This window comes from Solanum lycopersicum, chromosome 8, assembly GCF_036512215.1.
Source record: "Solanum lycopersicum chromosome 8, SLM_r2.1".
NCBI classification, from domain to species: Eukaryota; Viridiplantae; Streptophyta; class Magnoliopsida; order Solanales; family Solanaceae; genus Solanum; species Solanum lycopersicum.
In genome coordinates, this window is record NC_090807.1 from 6,241,052 (window position 1) to 6,260,567 (window position 19,516).

General features: G+C 30.8%; 2 protein-coding genes across 3 annotated transcripts; one reads left to right on the forward strand and one right to left on the reverse strand.

Moving 5' to 3' along the window:
* The first annotated feature begins 1,102 nt into the window (after positions 1–1,102).
* LOC112941972 (uncharacterized) lies at positions 1,103–4,207 on the forward strand. 2 transcript variants are annotated; one of them, XR_011211116.1, is made up of 6 exons: positions 1,103–1,209; positions 1,339–2,132; positions 2,231–2,410; positions 2,528–2,951; positions 3,033–3,560; positions 3,662–4,207. XR_011211116.1 is itself a non-coding variant. In XM_069288006.1 (5 exons), exons 3-5 carry the CDS (start codon positions 2,865–2,867, stop codon positions 3,869–3,871), a joined length of 825 nt encoding a protein of 274 aa, XP_069144107.1. In that variant the 5' UTR covers positions 1,103–1,209; positions 1,339–1,434; positions 2,231–2,864; the 3' UTR covers positions 3,872–4,207. The 2 variants fall into 2 exon arrangements, 1 of the variants encoding a protein (XP_069144107.1); XM_069288006.1 differs by having other exon boundaries at positions 1,339–1,434; positions 2,231–2,951.
* Positions 4,208–4,539: 332 nt separating this feature from the next.
* On the reverse strand, positions 4,540–6,642 carry LOC138337710 (protein FAR-RED IMPAIRED RESPONSE 1-like). The gene is made up of 2 exons (XM_069287979.1): positions 6,372–6,642; positions 4,540–6,284 (listed from the first exon to the last, which is right to left on the reverse strand). Exons 1-2 carry the CDS (start codon positions 6,640–6,642, stop codon positions 4,540–4,542), a joined length of 2,016 nt encoding a protein of 671 aa, XP_069144080.1.
* Between the last annotated feature and the right edge of the window lie 12,874 nt (positions 6,643–19,516).

A 19,516-nucleotide genomic window follows, 5' to 3' on the forward strand; every position in this document is an offset into this window, starting at 1 on the left:
CTAGTAAATATTGATGAGAGAAAATACATTAAGATCTGATTCCGGCAAATCACTGAGTCGATCTTTCGACACCTTGATTTTCTTCTGTATTTCCATGGCCTACAACTTGAAGGAACTATGTATTTTATAGAGTCCGAAACTCAAAGGGTAAAAAATATTAACAAAAATTCCAAAACGGTAGATAAAATTTTATATAAATCAAAACGGTAAAATCGCTGCCGACGCAGCGATTTACTTCGACTGAAAAAGTAAAATCGCTGCTGAGGCAGCGATTTTGCCAAAAAAATTTTTTTTTAATAAAAAAATGAAATCGCTGATCAAGCAGCGATTTCAAAATGTTTCTTCTTACAAATCGCTGCCAGGGCAGCGATTTAACATTATTTTTTAATTTTCTTTTTTTTAAAAAAAATAAGGTATATCGCTGCTCTGGCAGCGATTTACGAAGAAAATTTTTTTTTTAAAAAAAATCGCTGCCAGTGCAGCGATTTATAAAAAAAAATATATTTTTCCAATATAAATCGCTGCCTTAGCAGCGATTTTTAAAAAAAAAATTTTTTTGATATAATTACAAAAATAAAAAAAAAATTGTTATTAAATCGCTGAGCAATTTTTTAAATAAAAAAAAATTAAAAAAATGTTAACTTATGTATATAATTTATAAGAAAATATACATTATTTTTAAAAAATTAAAAATAAGTAAATATATTTTCTTTCTAAAAAAAAGATATTATATTGAATTTAAATTTAAATAATATTTGAATTCAAATAATTAATTTTTTTTAAATAAAAAATTAAATGAGAAAAATTATTTAATTTTTTTTAAAACAAAATTATATACTTATATATATATATATATATATATATATATATATATATATATATAAAGTGAAAAGGATCACATGACAATAGTAAAATTTTTTGTTTTTATTGTATAATTTGAAGAAAATTTTCACAAGTTAAAGTGGATGACATCACAATAGTAAACCTTTGTTTTTATTGTAAGTTTTAAAAAAAATATTCACATGTAAATAGTACATCATACTTTGAATTCTATAAATTGGTACTTCAATTTTTCATACTTTGAATTCTATAAATTGGTAGTTCAATCTTTCAATCTTCCAATCCAATCTACTTTCAATCTTCCACAATCTTAAAATTCTTGTTATTCTTCAAATTTTCTAAAGTTTTTAAAAGCATTTTCTTTATAAGGTGAGTTTAAATTTATTTTATTTTTAATTTATTTTAATTAATTTTATACTTTTATATGATATTGTTGATATATTCAATCGTTTGATACTTATATTAATGTTAATTTTTATTTTTATTTTTTGTGTATAGATATGGATCCATCAAATTTATACGTACATCCTGGTCCAGTAGAGCATGATGTATTAAAAATTCAAGTTCATCATCGTTCCGAAGGAATTTGGAATGGTAGCATAAAAGAAGAGAGATGTTGCTTATATACGCGTCGTGGTGATATTGAATTTTGGCAACATTTAAAATATCATCCATTACATTCTCGCATCCTTCAATATTTTGAAAATTGTAGATTTAAAGGAATTCTTGATGTTGGATGTGTGCCGTATGACTCCGGATTAATTTCTGCTTTAACTGAAAGGTGGCGTCCGGAAACTCATACTTTTCACATGCGAACTGGCGAGGCTACAATAACTTTACAAGATATTGAAATTTTATTCGGAATGGTAGTAGATGGTAGTCCTATAATTTTAAATGGAGCTGATTCTTTAGGGATTATAGGTAGACAAGAAATGATTTTTCAATTAACAGGATGGTTACCCGATACTAGTTGTTTTTCTGGTGTTAGTAGATTGTCAACATATAAATTGATTGAGTATATCGAAGGTTTGGAAGTTATTAACGATAACTCAACTGAGCATGAAGTTCAACAAAGATTTAGATTATATTTATTATGGTTATGTGGTGGATCAATATTTCCGGATAAATCTAATAATAAGATTAATTTGGACATTTTGATTGACATGAGAAATTTAGATTTAATGTCAACTCAAGCATGGGGATCGGCCGCATTATCATATTTGTATAATTGTTTATGCCGTGCGTCAATGAAAAAATCAAATGAAGTTTGTGGATTTCTCTCTTTAGTGCAGGTATACATATTTTTTTGATTAAATATTTTTTATATACTAGTAATATGCACTTTTAAATTTAAGTGCATTATAAGTAATGGTGAATTTATTTATTGTAGATTTGGGCATGGGAAAGAATTATTCCCCTGCAACCATTGCCAAAGCCTCTAAGAACCAATCAATTTGAGGCTTTAACTGCACTTGCACGTAAATGGACGCGACGTAGAAATCATCAAAATGAGGCACGAACTGCAATCGGTGTGATTAGGGATGTACTTGATAATCTAACTGATGAACAGGTATTTAATATTATTAGTATCTTATACTTTTCATATTTTATTTTATTTTAAATAAGAATATATTTTTTTCTGCCAATGTTGTTTTTATAATTATCTTACTTAATTATTTTTTTATAGTTTATTTGGCAGCCTTATTCGGAAGATGTTATTAATGGATTGCCTGAGTGGTGTCGGTCAGGACAACGTGTCTGGATGGCACAGGTGCCACTGATTTATGGAATTTATCGTGAGTGGCACATGGTTGATCGTGTTGTGAGAGTTCGGTTATTTACAACATATTCCTGGACCGTGTACCCAATTTTCCGAATATCATTTTAAGCGTGATAAACGATCAAAAATAAAACAAGAAGATATAGATGTATTTAACTATACACAATATTTATGGGAACAACGTCAAAATCGTATATTTCGACCTCCATTTGTAAGTGATCAAACAGATTACTTCCGTTGGTACATGAGGCATACCCGCATGGTCATTGGAAATCCACAACATGTTGTACAAAAAGGGTATCAACACATGGCAGGAAGACATGAGGCATTAGTATGTATATTACATAAATTTCAAATTATTATGTCAATCTTTAATAATTTTTTTTTATTAATATTTGTTTATTCATTATAGGCTAGAGGTCATGAAATGCAGTATCGTCGAGCTCGGATGATTGAAAATGATGAAAATCAATCTAATGAAATGAGACAATATGCAGCGAAAGTCGCTCGTATTTTAATGGAGTCAATGAATGCGGCCTTTCAGGGAACGCGATTGAGCTTTGATCATGATTACAATCCTCCCACTCAATACGATGAACCACCACCAGTACAAGTATCTCGCCGATCACGACAAACAACACCGAGAGAGGGTGCTCGTCGAGGTAGAAGGACCACTAGTGAAACAGCTGATTTTTCTGCAGGGCCCTCTAACACTAATGTGGCGACTCCCGAGCCTTATTATCCCACATTTGATTTTTCTGTAGGGCCCTCTAACACTAATCCGAATTTTTCTAGTCAGCAAACAGTTGGTTTTGTAACTCCGCAGGTTCCAATATCTGGGTTCGCACAATTTAGTGGTTCTCAATATGGTTTTCAACATGGTATGCGTGAATTTCCGATACATAATTCTCCATTTGATGGAAGATTGAATTTTTCGAATGTAAGTATAATTATTTTCATACAATTTTTTCAACTTTTTATAATTTTTTTTTATTTTTATTGCATGTTTATTTGATTATATTATGTTATATTGTATTATAGGTAACTGCGTTTGATGATTCAAGATTTAATGCTGGGGCTTCACAAAATTTAGTTCTTAATAGACAAAATCCACCTCGGAGAACATCTAGGCTACACAAATCAACTAGATGTGGAACAGGCAGTCACTATCAAAATGAGGAAGATTTTGAAAATGAAGATGAAAATGAAGATGAGAATGAAGATGTAGAAGATTCGGATTCAGAAGAATAATTTTTTTATGCACCTTTATTCTAAAAGGCTGAAGATTCGAATTTTGAAATATGTAAATTTTGTTGTTTCGTGCAAGTTTGAACAAAGTAATGAGATTATGTTTGAACAAGTTTGCAGGATTTACTTTTCTTTTTGTAATAGGTCAAATCAATACTTTTTATGTTATGTCAAATCAATACTTTTTATATTAGGTCAAATCATTATTTTTTAATAGAGTTCAAATCAGTAATATAATAATAATGTAAAGATATTATACGTACAATATTTAAAATGCACAAGACAAATTAAATTCATGTTAACAAATAAATATAAAAGATATATCATATGTCAAATCAATACTTTTTGTCAACATTTTTGTATGTTTGAACAAGTTTGCAAGATTTACTTTTTTTTTTTATCTCAAATCAATACTTTTTGTCAACATTTTTGTATGTTTGAACAAGTTTGCAGGATTCACTTTTTTTTTTATCATAAGTCAAATCAATACTTTTTATGTTAAGTCAAATCAATACTTTTTATATTAGGTAAAATCATTATTTTTTACGTACAATATTTAAAATGCGGAAGACAAATTAAATTCATGTCAACAAATAAATATAAAAGATATATCATAATATTAATAACAAGATAATAAAAACACATTAACCTTAAAAACATATACAAAATATTTAAAATCGAGTAGGACATCGTGCCTTTGTGTGACTTGTCTCCTTACAAACACTACATTTTCTAGTCATGCGAGCCGGAGCTATATCCATATCATTCTTAAGTCGGCTTCTTCCTTGCATACCACTTGTCCGCAAATATTCAGTATTTGCAATTAAATTAAAAGGAGCTGGTGGCCAATACATTTCATCACCCACTGGATTAAATGTCTCACTGTATGTTCGTTTGTAATATTTTGCACTGTAGAATTTACTTACATAAGATTTTGGCTCGATTCCGCGAAGTCCACAAAATTTGATGGCATGCGAACAAGGCATATGATAGTTTCTCCATTTTCCACAAGAACATTTCTTACCTTTTGCAGTAACCTTGTGGACATTTCCACCTTTACCATCATGAGCAAAAGTAAGAATTTCAAAAACTCCATCACCTGTGTTGTAAGTCATCATATCTGTGTGCCCTTGAGCTCTTTGATAATAATCATTAAATTTTTTATCTATCGCAAGTGTCCATGGCATATTACTTTGAAGTAATGCAATTGCAAGATTGTTTCTTTCGACAAAACGATCAACGAGAGCTTTGAACGTCATTCGAACCATGGCAGTCACAGGAAGCCCCCGAGCTTTTTTCAATAAATCATTATATGACTCAGACACATTTGTCGTCATGGCACCCCATCTACGACCACCATCCTTATACATCGTCCATTTTTTCAAAGGAAATTCATTTAACCATTCATATGCTGCAGGAGACAATGTTTTGATTTGTTGCATCCGTTGCATAAACTTTTTCTCCTGATGCTCAGTAGCAGCCAACCACATTAGATTTTCGAGTTCACTATTTACAAATTTTTTATTAAAATTTGCTTTTAAGTGTCGAACACAAAATCTATGATATGTGTTGGGTGGACTCAACCAATCATAAGATTGAACGCACTGCAAGATTCCTTGATGACGATCAGAAATAAGACCAATTCCTTGTCGTTCACAAACTACATGTGTCCATAATAACTTGAGAAACCATGACCAAGACTCAAAACTCTCACGTGCAACTAAAGCATATGCAAGTGGAAAAATATTTCCATTCGCATCAATTCCAACCGCAATTAACAATTTGATATCATACAAACCATAAAGATGTGTGCCGTCGATAGAAATGACCGGCCTACAACTTTTGAAACCATCAATGCTCTGTTTAAAAGCCCAAAAAAGAAATTTAAAAATTTGCTCACCTTGCATTGTTATAGAATGATGCTCCCACTCAATAATAGTGCCTGGATTGAATAATTGTAGTGCAGCCATGTATCGAGGTAATGCCTTAAATGAACTTTCAAAATCACCATAAACCATTCGAAATGCTTTTCTTCGACCTTTTTGTGCTTTTCTGTAACTAGGAGTACAGTGATGTTTTCCTTTGATAATTTCACGGATCATCTTAATATTTATGTCCGGATTTTGCATAACATATGGTATTAATGAAGTGGCAATCATGTTATCATTCAAATTGAAATGATCCTCCTTATAGTTATCTGTAAGACAAGTATGCGGTTCAATCATTTTTCCTGTCTTCCACATACCGCTTGAAATCTCTCTAAACCGAATCATCCAATCACACCTTAACTCATGACGCTTGCAAATAACTTTCCAACTTTTACTTTTGGATTGATCACAAAGAAATTCTTTTTTAATAGCAAGACTATATGCTCTTACTGCAGATTTCGTTTGCATCTTATTCATAAATAACATACCTAGTTGCATATACAAATTAAATTAATCAACATGCAATAAATAAATAAATAAACAACTATAAAATATTTAGTTTTCAACAATCGAACCTGACTGGATATGTTTAGGATTGTTTGAATTCCAAAGTGTCGTTCGAATGGAACCGTCATCTCTCGTGTACATAAAATCTTCTGCATTTTCGTCAGTGTGATCTAAGTATGGAATCGCTGTAGAATGATAATTAATACTTTGATCTTCAATGGATGCATTAGGTGCATTATCCACATTATCATCATCGCCGTCATACATATCATCACTGTCTGTTAATTCATGCTCGGAAGGTTCATCATTGTGCAACTCACCAACTCGTTCATCACCCATAACATTGTTATTTACAATTTGTGTACAATAACTCACTGCATTTTGAATTTGATCATACCTATAAAAATAATAATATAAATATATTACATATAAGAAAAATAATTTTTAAGAAATAAGAAAACATTACTTTATTTACCTATTAGTTGAATCCGATGAGAAACAATTCAAATGACTAAAATTTTGGCTAGACTCTCCCATAATATTCAAATGTTTTTACCTAAAATTGTTGGTAGATTGGAAGATTGAAAGTAATATGAATATGAAGGATAAGTTCCAATTTATAGAATTGAAAGTCTCATGTACTATTTACATGTGAACTTCTTCAACTATTTACGATAAAAAAACAAATTTACTATTGTCATGTGATCCTTTTCACTTTATATATATATATATATATATATATATATATATATAAATAAATATAAAAGTATATAATTTTGTTTTAAAAAAAAATTAAATAATTTTTCTCATTTAATTTTAAATTAATTATTTGAATTCAAATATTATTTAAATTTAAATTCAATATAATATTTTTTTAGAAAGAAAATATATTTACTTATTTTTAATTTTTTTAAAATAATGTATATTTTCTTATAAATTATAAACATAAGTTAACATTTTTAAAATTTTTTTTTATTTAAAAAATTGCTCAGCGATTTATATTGGAAAATATTTTTTTTTTATTTATAAATCGCTGCGTCGGCAGCGATTTTATCGTTTTGGTTTATATAAAATTTTATATACCGTTTTGGAATTTTTGTTAATATTTTTTACTCTTTGAGTTTCGGACTCGTATTTTATACTCCTGTTTTAATATACTAGTTTTGGACACGTGTTGGGCATGTGTTTCTAAATACTATTATATGTTATTTAAGTTCTTAGAATTCAGAAGAATGTTTATAATATATGTATCTCTTCCTATGTTCCAATGTTTATAGAATGTTTATAATATATGTATCTCTTCCTATGTTCCAATGTTTATTAACTTCTTTGAATTTAAAAGGGTAAATGTTTTAATGTATTGATTACGAAATAATATTGTTGATGTAGCTCAATTAATCATTGGGGAAAGGAATAGTCATAAATGAGCATTCAAATTTATTATTGTAAAACATTTTATTAGGTGTGTGGAGAGTTTTATATTACGGTTTTGAATAATGTGTAAGATAATATTTTCATCATTTTAATTTTGCACTTCATAAATTGATGAAATCTCTCAATTTTGGTAAAAAAACAATTATAAAAAATGACGGACATTCGTTGATTTTTTATTTTTAAAAAATAGAAAAATAGTGATGGACTAGTCGAACTTTGCGAAAAAACTTTATTCTATCTCTCCCTTGTTACGAACAAAAAAGTGGAATAAAATTTTAGTTGTACACTCCTTTCATTCTACGATCCCTTATTGATTCTGAACTTCGTTCGTGAAGGAACTAGACTTTTGACATACCAACCTTTTTTTATGCGTCGCTTTACCCTAAAAGAAAAATGAGCTTTGCTCCAATGGGAGCTAGGCGCTGGTTTCACCTTGGTTCTTTGGACGACTCAATTTGTCCATTTTGCTTCTACGATTATTGCACTATTTTTACTTGTGTGAGTTGAATATTTGCCCCCTCAAGTTTCATCATAGAAGAATTAGGTAAAATTTAAGATTTCAAAAGGATTCTTTCAATATAAATAATATAAAATTAAAAGAATAATATACGATAACTTTCTTTATTTCAAGCATATTTATCTGGTTATAGAATTACATTAAGGAACATCCCAATGTGTCATAAATATAACATTATTCCTTGAGAAGATGTGAAAGAATATGGGATTGTGGATAATCTATGAGGAGGAGATGAAAGTATGCATTAGTATTAGTATTACTATAGTCATTGGAAATGATATCTAAAAATTATGGTCATTCATAATTAAAATATTATATACAACACTAATTGCTATTTTGAGATCAATAGTTTAAAAATACTTTTATATATAAATATGCAAATGATTTTATACTGATTTGTTGATAGATCCTACAAAATGCAATAGAGTAACAAGAAATATTATCCTGATTTGTTGAGAAGGGTGACTCGAGTCGACTTGGTAATGAAATTACGTATTTGATTAATTTTTGTTTAAATCATAAATTTTTGGCCTTTTCTTACAATTTTTTGTGTTTATTTGTGTTTTATCTATTGTTTTAATTTACTTTTTATATGTGTTTCCTTTTGGAATTTTCATATAGGTTGGAGAAAGTATCTTGAAGGTGAATGGTTCCTTGCAATAGATTGTTCGAGTGGAATTAAAATCAAAATACCAAGTTAAGAGAAACACTTTTATCAGTACAAAAATAAATTGTATTTATATCTTATGTAACTGAATATAAGTAGTTTATTACTGTCATATAAATCTCTTCTTTTTTTATTTTCTGAACTTAGATATTAATTGACCTTTATTTTTCTATGTTTATTTAGCTATCACTGGAAGAAGATTTGATATTGTTTAAATGGTGAAAAATTAATGGAGGGTGATGAAAAGAAGAAGAAATAAAAGAAAGTAAAAAAAACAAATTTAAATAGATAATATATATGTTAAATGTTGTGTTTGGAATTTCATATTTGATGTAACAATTTTACGGTAAAATTAATTTTATTTCAAAATAGTTCAGGAAAATATATAATAGGATTTTTGCAAAAAAATATAAGTGTCGATTGAAAAATTTGTAATAAATTAAAAATCATTTAACTATTTTCTCCTATTTAATCGATCTTTTTAATATGGTCTATTGACTTTTATATATTTGAATTTAGAATTATAATTGAGTTCGTATATACATTTTGGATGTTTCTAATGAAATGACCTTCTGGCTATATTTTATGTTACTCTGCTCATTTTATAACCTATTTTATAATTGTTTCATGTATAACAATATGATTTTTCTAAGCTTTTCATTTAAACATTTTAAATTTAATCTCATTCTTATTAAATATTTAAATTTAATCTTTAACATGAAGAAGATTAAATTTAAGAAAAATTAAAATGTATCATGTATCTTAGCTTGCACAAAGTTGATATATAAACGTATTTGGATCAAACTATTTTTATAAGCTCCATCGAGATATATATTTTTTTTTCTTTGTATTTAACTAACTACTTTTTTGAGAGGATAAAAGCATAAGTATATAATATAATTTAAAAAAAGAAAGTAATAGATTTTATTGAAGAAATGTTATTATGGCAATTTCATACGAATTTTTATAGTGGTAAAAGTTATTTATATTTTATTCTTATCTATTTTTAATATAATTTTTTTTAAAATCCGATGAAATTGAATACATTCCCAAATATTTTAATATGTCATGTCACGATATATAACTTTCAATATATTACTCAACATTTCAATATATTACTCACGTTCAGATACATTGTATTCATAAGTTAAGAATGTCAGGTTGTACGAGGAAAAAGAACATTCTAAAATGTCGGTGTTTTATGACCCCATATCTCATGTCCATCCTCTACCCTACTTTCACCAATTTCAAAATTTTTTTTAGTTTGTTCGTTTTTATCAAATCAAGATAAAGTTGCAGTGTTATTTTAAATCTTATTTTTATTATTAAATGGTTATGTAAATGAGTAACTTTAATATATAGCAAATACAAAATTTATATTTGTATGTTATAGTAAAGTTTGTATAATTGTGCTTCATAACAAAAATAAAATATGTATAATTTGTTATACATATACAAAAAAATCAATTGTATAATTCGCTATATATATACAAAAGAAAGCAGTTGTATACAAATCAATTGTATATTTTGTGTATGTATAAAACGAGAAAGAGAAAAAAATAGAATATAATTGCATAGAGAAATATTTATATTGTATAATTATAAGTGTATAGGACGAAGATATATGTATTTTCATGTGTATATACAATTATTATCTCGTTTTATACACACAAAAACACAATTTATACATTTCGTTTCTGTTTGTATAAGTGATAGAGGTAAGGGTTGCGAGCGAGATTTGAAAGAGAAGAGAAAAGGGAACAAAAATATATGTATATATATATATAAAAACAAAAACACATTTTATACATTTGCATTTGTATAAAAATGAGAGGGAGCGAGCGAAAAATTAAGCGAGAAAAGGAGAGTGGCGAACGAAAGTTTGAGGGAGAGAAGTGACTGACAAACAATTTGCTAGACAACACAATTAAATCAAAGTATGATTATAACATTTTATTTAATTTATTAGTTTATCAATATATAAAATTTTCCCTATATAAAATACTAATAATCAAACATAAATTTCAATATTTCTTCCGTAATAACTAACTAAATGTAGTTAGTTATCAAGTATCAATTAAAAATTAGTCGATGAGTATTTATTTTATTCGAAAATATTCAAAGAATGTAATGGAACTCCCCCAAAAAGCATGTACATGAAATCCAACTTTAGTTCAAAAAGTACTTGGGTGCCTTTCCCGTGATTTAACTTAAAATCATTTTTTCTAACTTTATAAAAATTAGGTAAAAAATTAGGTAAAGGACAGGAATCACATATTTTTAAGATAAAATTATTATTTATTTTTTGTAAGTTTATAATTACGAAAATTTTTGAAACTGATACAATAATACAAGCGCTGATACATTGATCTAATGCGCCAAATACAATAATCGTTAAGTAAGATACATTACATTTTATACATGATACACTAATATGATATACATTTTATACATGATACACTAATCTGATGCGAAAGATATATTAATCTGATGCGTGAGATACATTAATTTGATGCGCGAGATACACTAATTTAATGTGCTGATATATTAATCTGATATGTAAAAATGAGGAATTTTAAAAATGTGTAAAACTAATAGGGGATAATGGCAATCCGAGAATTTAAAGGTGAAATTTTTGTCATTTATCCTAAAAATTATGTCATTCAATATTTTACCCCTTTAAATCCGGCCCAACTAGAAAAGAAAAGGTAAGTATATTTTATTGGAGAAATCACGTAGTTAATTAAATATATACTAGTTAATTAGTCATTATAATTATAGTTTAAGTTGATTATCATTCACAATCAACATTCAGTGATTATTACGTGGATTGGTTTAGGGTTTGTATAATTCGAAATTTATATAATATAATTTGTATAACTTATATATAATGCAATTTTGTAAAATATAATTTGCATAGCTATTTAAATTTTAGATATTTGTGTTTTGTTATAAATTCGTTATTTCGAATTTATGTAAATTTTTATTATATAATTTGTATAGGTATTTAAATTTTAGATGTTTGCGTTTGTTATAAATTCGTTATTATGAGTTTATACAAAAATAGATCAATTATACAAACATACCCGTGAATTATATAAACTCACTGCGAATAATATAAACCCACAAACTACACAAACGAATCAGTTTAAACTGTGGCTATAACCCGTAAATATGTAAACTATTGTTATGGAGCATAATTAAATTTATTATAGCATCTATTTGTGAAAATTTTTCTTTTTTGTTTGCTAAACGGCGAGAAAATATATGTTTCATTATTTTAATGAAATTCATTATTTTAATGAAAGGTATATTATCTCTAAATCGCAAAATTACGTTGAGAGTTATATTAACCGTTCTCTTATTACATATAAAATATACACTAACTTTTATTCATTATATACTTTTTTTAATCACAAAAATATGATTTTTGTCTTGAACTTTTGCAGGTTATTTTCAAGGACAAACGTTTATAGCCATAAAAATATTAACATCTGTTTCAGATATTAACAAATTACAAAAATCTTAGTCATAAAATGTTATAAATATATTTAATATCACAAGTTTTAAAGTCTTAGTACCCTCCAGGCATTCGAAGTAATTGTTCATTATATTGACAATTTTTTATAATTACAACATTATCAATTATATCTACATAATTCAAAGATTAAGCAAATACGGGAATACACATTAATTACTATAGCTTAGGTCTATTCAAAAGTATTAATGAGTTCAAATTTAATTATTCAATATTATGGTGGTATTAATTAATAATTCTAGTTTGAAATAATTTGGAAAATCTTGGCAAAAATAAAGTGTGTAATAGAAAATTTAATTTTAATTTGAGAATAGTTATATATTTTCGTTAAATTAATGATGAAATTGAGACATGCACCATGAAAATATTAGGGTTTGATATTAATTAGGTAGGGAATTTTGGGAACAAAAAAATGTGATATCACGTTACATAGGCATGGACAACATGGAACATAAGAGTAATAATAATAATATGGTGAAGTTTTGATGGCTCAACTAACCTTAAGTTTCCTTCTAAAAAACATAATCCTCCACCACCATGACTAATCCCACATATGTTTTTTCTCGTCAAGCTTCATTTCAATTTATATGATATAATTTAAATTGATATAGAATTTGAAAAGGATATTTTAAATTTGTGATTTTAAATAAGAAATGATATTTGTATTGATATAAAAGCGTAATACATAAATAAACATTTGTATTTGAGTCTCAGATATCAAATAAGCACTCTAACGTTAAAAGTGCATATATATCTAGACACCTTAACTTGATCTCAATTAATAACTAAATGCTATAATTCATTCCTATTGTGTGCCATGAACACTCGACACTAATGTGACACATTAATTTTGAAGGTGTCTAGATAATCATTTTGTAAGTTAGAATGATCGACTAACACAATGAAGACGAATGGAGATATCTCTATATACCCTTACAAAGTTAGAGTACATACTTACTTGCCAACTAAAATCAAGCTTAAGTTTCTACTTATACATAATATATATATATATATATAATATATATATATATATATATATATATATATATATATATATATATATATATATTATATAAAAATCTTTTGGAATTCATTGTCTTAAACATTGATCTTTCGTCTAAAAGGTCACTTTCAAAATTCGATTCACAAAATAGACACAAGCTTTGATTAATAGGTGAAATAGACTCTCTTTATGATACCAACAAACACACTTAAAAAGTTGTCACCCTTAGCACTAAGGTCATGAAAAAACATACAAAAAATTATCCATCACCAAAAAGTTTAAAAACTTACACCTGAGTACTCCAAAGTCTTGAAAAGTTACAAAGTAGTCTCTCCATTCTTAGAGTTTTAACTGCCAAAGTTTTTTTTTTTTTTAAAAATAAAATAAAATTGTCCTCCATAGTGTTTTTGATTAATTTTTTTTGGCAAAAATTCAGGCTTTTCAACGAAAAATCCCTTCAAACAACGGAAAGTTTCTCCAATTTAACCATATGATTATTCGTAGCTCTCAACCATTGTTATATCTCTATTTAATTTTTCTATTATTGTAAAAACTCATCAACTATCCTCTATTTTAATGATAGGCTACATATGGAGAATTGTATCATAAATTAGCTTGTGTTTGTAATCAAGAAATATATATATATATATATATATATATATTCTTGATTCAACTAAATAATTTGATGATAATCAGCCAATTGGTATAGATATATTTAGGGAAAATGCACAAGTACCCTCTCAACTTATGCCCGAAATCTCAGAGACACAATTATACTATACTAAGGTCCTATTACCCCCTGAACCTATTTTATAAGTAATTTTCTACCCCTTTTTGGCCTACGTGGCACTAGTTTGAAAAAAAAGAAGTCAACCATCGTTGGGCCCACCAGATAGTGTCACATAGGCTAAAACGGGTAAAAAAATTACTAATAAAATAAGTTCAGGGGGGTAATAGGACCTTAGTATAGTATAAGTGTGTCTCTGAGATTTCGAGCATAGGTTGAGTGGGTACTTGGGCATTATCCCATATATTTATATAAGGTTACTATTTGACCAACAATAATTAATTAATCAAATTATTATAAGGGACTTAACACTATTTAAACATGAAAATAATACTCCCTCCGTCCGGAATTATTTGTTATGTTCACTTATCAAAAGTCAATTTGACTAATTTTCAAAGCTAAATTAGATCATATTAATTCGATATTTTAAACAAAAAAATTAGATATTCTAAAACAATATGAAAACTACTATAAATTATAATTTTTTGCATATTAACATGATGAAAAAAATCATCTTAAAATGCTAGTCAAAATTTTTATAATTTGACTCTAAAAATAGAAACCATGACAAACAATACCGGACGGAGGGAATAGTTCATTACATCAAAAGGAAGCATCTATTAATTGACTCACGATGATCTAATGAGTTTGAGAATGAAGTAACGATTCTCAAAGAATCAGTGACGGATTCAGGATTTTCATTAATGGGGTTTGAAAAAAAGAGAGTAGTTATTTGAAACCCTAAATTACTAAGCCAATCCTTAATCTTATATTTAAAAGGTTCAAAACCAATATATAAACATAAAAATTCTTAAAAATGCCTTAAATATACAATGTAATTTTTTGTCGAAGGGGTTCGGATAAACCCCCTACACATACTTTAGGTCCGCCCCTCCAAAGGGTTCGGATAAACCCCCTACACATACTTTAGGTCCGCCCCTCCGAAGCACTATTATTTCACTAAATACATGGAGTAATAATTAATTAAATAAATTATAGTAAGGAACTATTTAAACAAGAAAAATAAGGTTTTACTATATCATATGAGAACTCACATAAATTGATTACATGATCCAGAGAATTTAAGAACAAGTAATGATTCTCATAGCACATGATTAATGAGCTAAATTTGAAAAAAGTAATGGTTCTCAAAGCACTTTCTTGTTTCTAAGGTAATTAATCACAAGTAATTGGAATAATAACTTGTATGGGTAGAAAAATGTTACATAAATACATGACATGCATATACGATAAAAAAAATTGAACCTCAAGGCTCGAAGACAAAAAAGGTGTCAACTAAACAAGAACGTTACCTAGTAATTTTTAGAGGTATACAAAATTGAAGAGAAAATATAATCAAATTGTAAATAGAGTCAATTCGGAAAAAAACCTCATTAGTGGTTTGGTTTGAGTTAATTTGGTATTGGAAAAAAAAACTGATTATATTTGAATTGGTTTGGTTTTAACTAAAAAAAAATCAAATCGAGACCAAACCAACCCGATATTATATATGTTATTTTAAATTTTATTTTATATAATAAGAGTAACTATAATTAATAATAATTATGTGACTCATGTGTAATTACTTATTCATGTTTTCTCTATATATATTGGATGTACACCTCTTTATCAATAAGATTCATTATTATGTCATGGTATCAGAGCCAGGGTTAAACTCTTCCGAAACCTAAAAAAACCCTAAACCTTCTTCTTCATCGTCCTCCTGTCGATCAAAAAAAATTCGGCTGCTTCCTCTTGTCAACAATGGCAGTCGATCCCCTTGCCACTCTTCCCTCCGGTGTGAAAGTGCTTCTTCGCAATCTTCACAATCTCATCCCAGAAAAATTAACTGATCATAATTATCCAGCTTGGTCGAATAGCATCAAGACGGCGCTCTCCGCAAATCTTCTTCTTAGTTAGGTCGACGGTACCGGAACAGTGCCGCCAATCAATGTCACCGTCATGGACAAAGATGGTACGACCTCGACGGAACCAAATTCTGCCCATATGTCGTGGGCTCTTATCGATGCTCAAATTCATGCCTGCCTTCTCGCTGTGATTAGCCCGCAAATTCAGAAGTATGCTCGTGATTTTACTACTTCTGGGGCTCTCTGGAATGCTCTTGCTACCCGCTTTAACTCCTTATCAACAGCCCATTTTGTTCAGTTGCGTGACCATCTTCACACCCTCCGCAAGGGCACTCGCACCATGGTCCAATATCTGGACGAAGCAGCCTCGATTATCTCTGATCTTGATGCCCTCAATGAAGTTGTTCCCGAACGAGATGTCATCAATGCTGTTGTTCGGGGCCTGCCTGCCGAATTTTCTTCTCTAAAACAGCACATCCGCTATCACGATGGCCCACTCACACTCAATCAAATATCGGGCTGGTTGAATGCATAAGAATTAAATCTTGCCATGGAATCCAAATTGGCCCTTGCTGACTCGACAGCTCAGGCAACCCACACTGCCCTATACGTGGCTGGAAAACGTGGTGGCGGACGTCTAAACAGACGCGGTGTACACCGCGGCGGAGGCAAAAGATGGCAGCATTCACTCGACCACAACAGCAGTTCTGGCCGCAGCAGACCTGACCAGGATAACAAACGCGGTGTCGACAGTTTTTTGTCAAGTCGCAACCTGCCTGTGTGTCAAATCTGTGACAAGCGCGGCCACGCGGTTCGTGTATGTTGGTATCGCTACGACGAGCAGTCTATTTCTGCTCCAATCGGAGGACCTCGTGCGATGCATGCATCTACAATCAACTCTTCAAGTGATTGGTATGTGAATATTGGTGCAAATTCTCACGTGACGCCTGATTACTCTCAACTCCATAATCCGACTTCCTATTTTGGCGCCGATACAATAACTGTAGGTAACGGTCAATCTTTACCCATCTCCAATACAGGTTCTGTCTATGTTTACACCCCCACAGGTACTTTCTCATTGTCCACGCTACATCACGTCCCATCCCTAACATCCAATCTTCTGTCTGTCTATCTGTTTACCAAAGAAAATAATTGCACTCTTCTTTTCAATGCCCATAATTTTTAGATAGTGGACAATTTAACCAAACAGATCCGGTACAAGGGCTGTTGTGATCAAGATCTATACACTCTTCCTTCCAAGCTATCTGCGTCAATCTCATCTTCATCAGTTTCTCATCAAGCCATTCGTTCCTCTACCTGGCACCGCCGACTTGGTCATCCATGTGCCGAAGTTACTAAGTCCATTATGTCTGTCTTAGGTTTTTCGTTCTCAACTAAGGATCATTGTGAGTCATGCTATGTATCCAAATCAAGTCGTTTACAATTTATCTTATCTAATACTAAGTCCACAGTGCCATTTGAATTAATACATTCTGATGTTTGGGGTCCAACTTCCATCTCCTCCTTTAATGGTTTTCGTTACTATATCTGCTTTGTTGATGATTATAGTAAACTTACATGGCTTTATCCCTTAAAACGCAAATTTGAAGCATATTTGGTTTTTTGTAAATTTTGAACGCATGGTCAAAACACAATTCAATTCCAACATCAAAATCTTTCGTAGTGACAATGGCAAAGAATTTTTAAACAATGCCTTTGGCTCTTTTCTCCAATCTCTTGGTATTATTCATCACACATCTTGCCCCTATACTCCTGAACAAAATGGTGTTTTCGAACGCAAACACAGTCACTTCATTGAAAATGTCGTCACCCTCCTTCATGAGTCTCATCTCCCTGCCTCCTTCTGGGTCGAGGCGTTGGCCACTGCCAACTATCTCATCAACCGCATGCCCACACCCTCCCTCTCTAACACATATCCTTATGAATGTCTCTACACACACCGTCCGGATTACACTCTCACCTTCGCCCCTTTGGTTGTCTTGCCTACCCTTGGCTACGTCCTCACACTCAACACAAACTTCAACCCCGGTCTACACCATGTGTCTTTCTAGGCTACCACCCCACCATAAAAGGATACAAATGTTTTGAACCCATCTGTCAAAAAACATATGTCTCTCGTCATGTTTTTTTTTATCGAGGATGAATTTTCCTATCCCCTGTTGAGTTCCATCACTGCCACGTCCAACCCACTCGGTATTATTCCAATCTTTCCACCGAGCTCACATGGCCTTGTACCGGCACCCATTAACCCATCCATCTTGTAACCAACAACCAACCTCGACTCTCTCGTCCAAAATGGATCACCCAACACCCACAATCCACCTATCCCACCAAGCTTCAACCCTCCTCACCAACAACCTCCACCAGCCGAAACAGCACCCCCTCCACCCCCACCCCCACCACCTTTACATCACATGCAAACTCGTTCCAAATCCGGCATTTTCAAGACCAAAGCCTACACCACTACTTTACCTGCTCCCTCTCCCTCTGAACCTATTACGTACAAACAAGCCCCTAGCAATCTCCTTTGGTGTCAGACTATGGACGAAAGCGAACTTGGGAATTGGTGTCAGCACCCCGACATCGAAAACCAATTGGTTGCAAGTGGGTGTACCGCATCAAATGCAATGCCGATGGATCCATATCTCGTTACAAAGCTCGCCTAGTTGCTAAGGGTTATCATCAAGAGTATGACATTGAATATAAGGAGACTTTCAGCCCAGTCATCAAGCAGCAGACTATCCGTCTAGTCTTATCTCTCGCTCTTCATAATGACTGGCCCCTACACCAGCTAGATGTTAGCAATGCCTTTCTACATGGCACTCTGGAGGAGGACATTTATATGGATCAACCACCCGGCTACGTTGATTCCCTCCACCCACATCTTGTCTGCAAGCTCAAAAAGTCCTTCTATGGTCTTAAAAAGGCCCCCCGTGCTTGGTATAATCATTTCTCTTCATTTCTGCAGGATATGGGCTTCCGCACGTGCACTCATGACACAAGTCTATTCACTCTACGGTATCCTCGTGGCCTAGTTATAATTCTTCTCTATGTTGATGATATTGTGATTACCGGCAGCTCATCTGATCCTATCTCCATTATCACGAAGGCCATGCATCAAAATTTTCAGCTGAAAGATCTTGGCCCTCTACATTACTTCCTTGGCATTGAAGTACTCCGTACCTCCTTTAGTCTCCTACTTCATCAATCAAAATACACTGAGGAGCTTCTCACTCGGGCAGGGATGGCTGAATCTAAAACTGCACCTACTCCCATGGTTGCCCGTCCACCATCCACCTTAGACAGTCGTCTATTCGACAATCCGACCCTCTATTGAAGCATCGTGGGTGGCCTTCACTATCTAGCTGTTACTCGTCC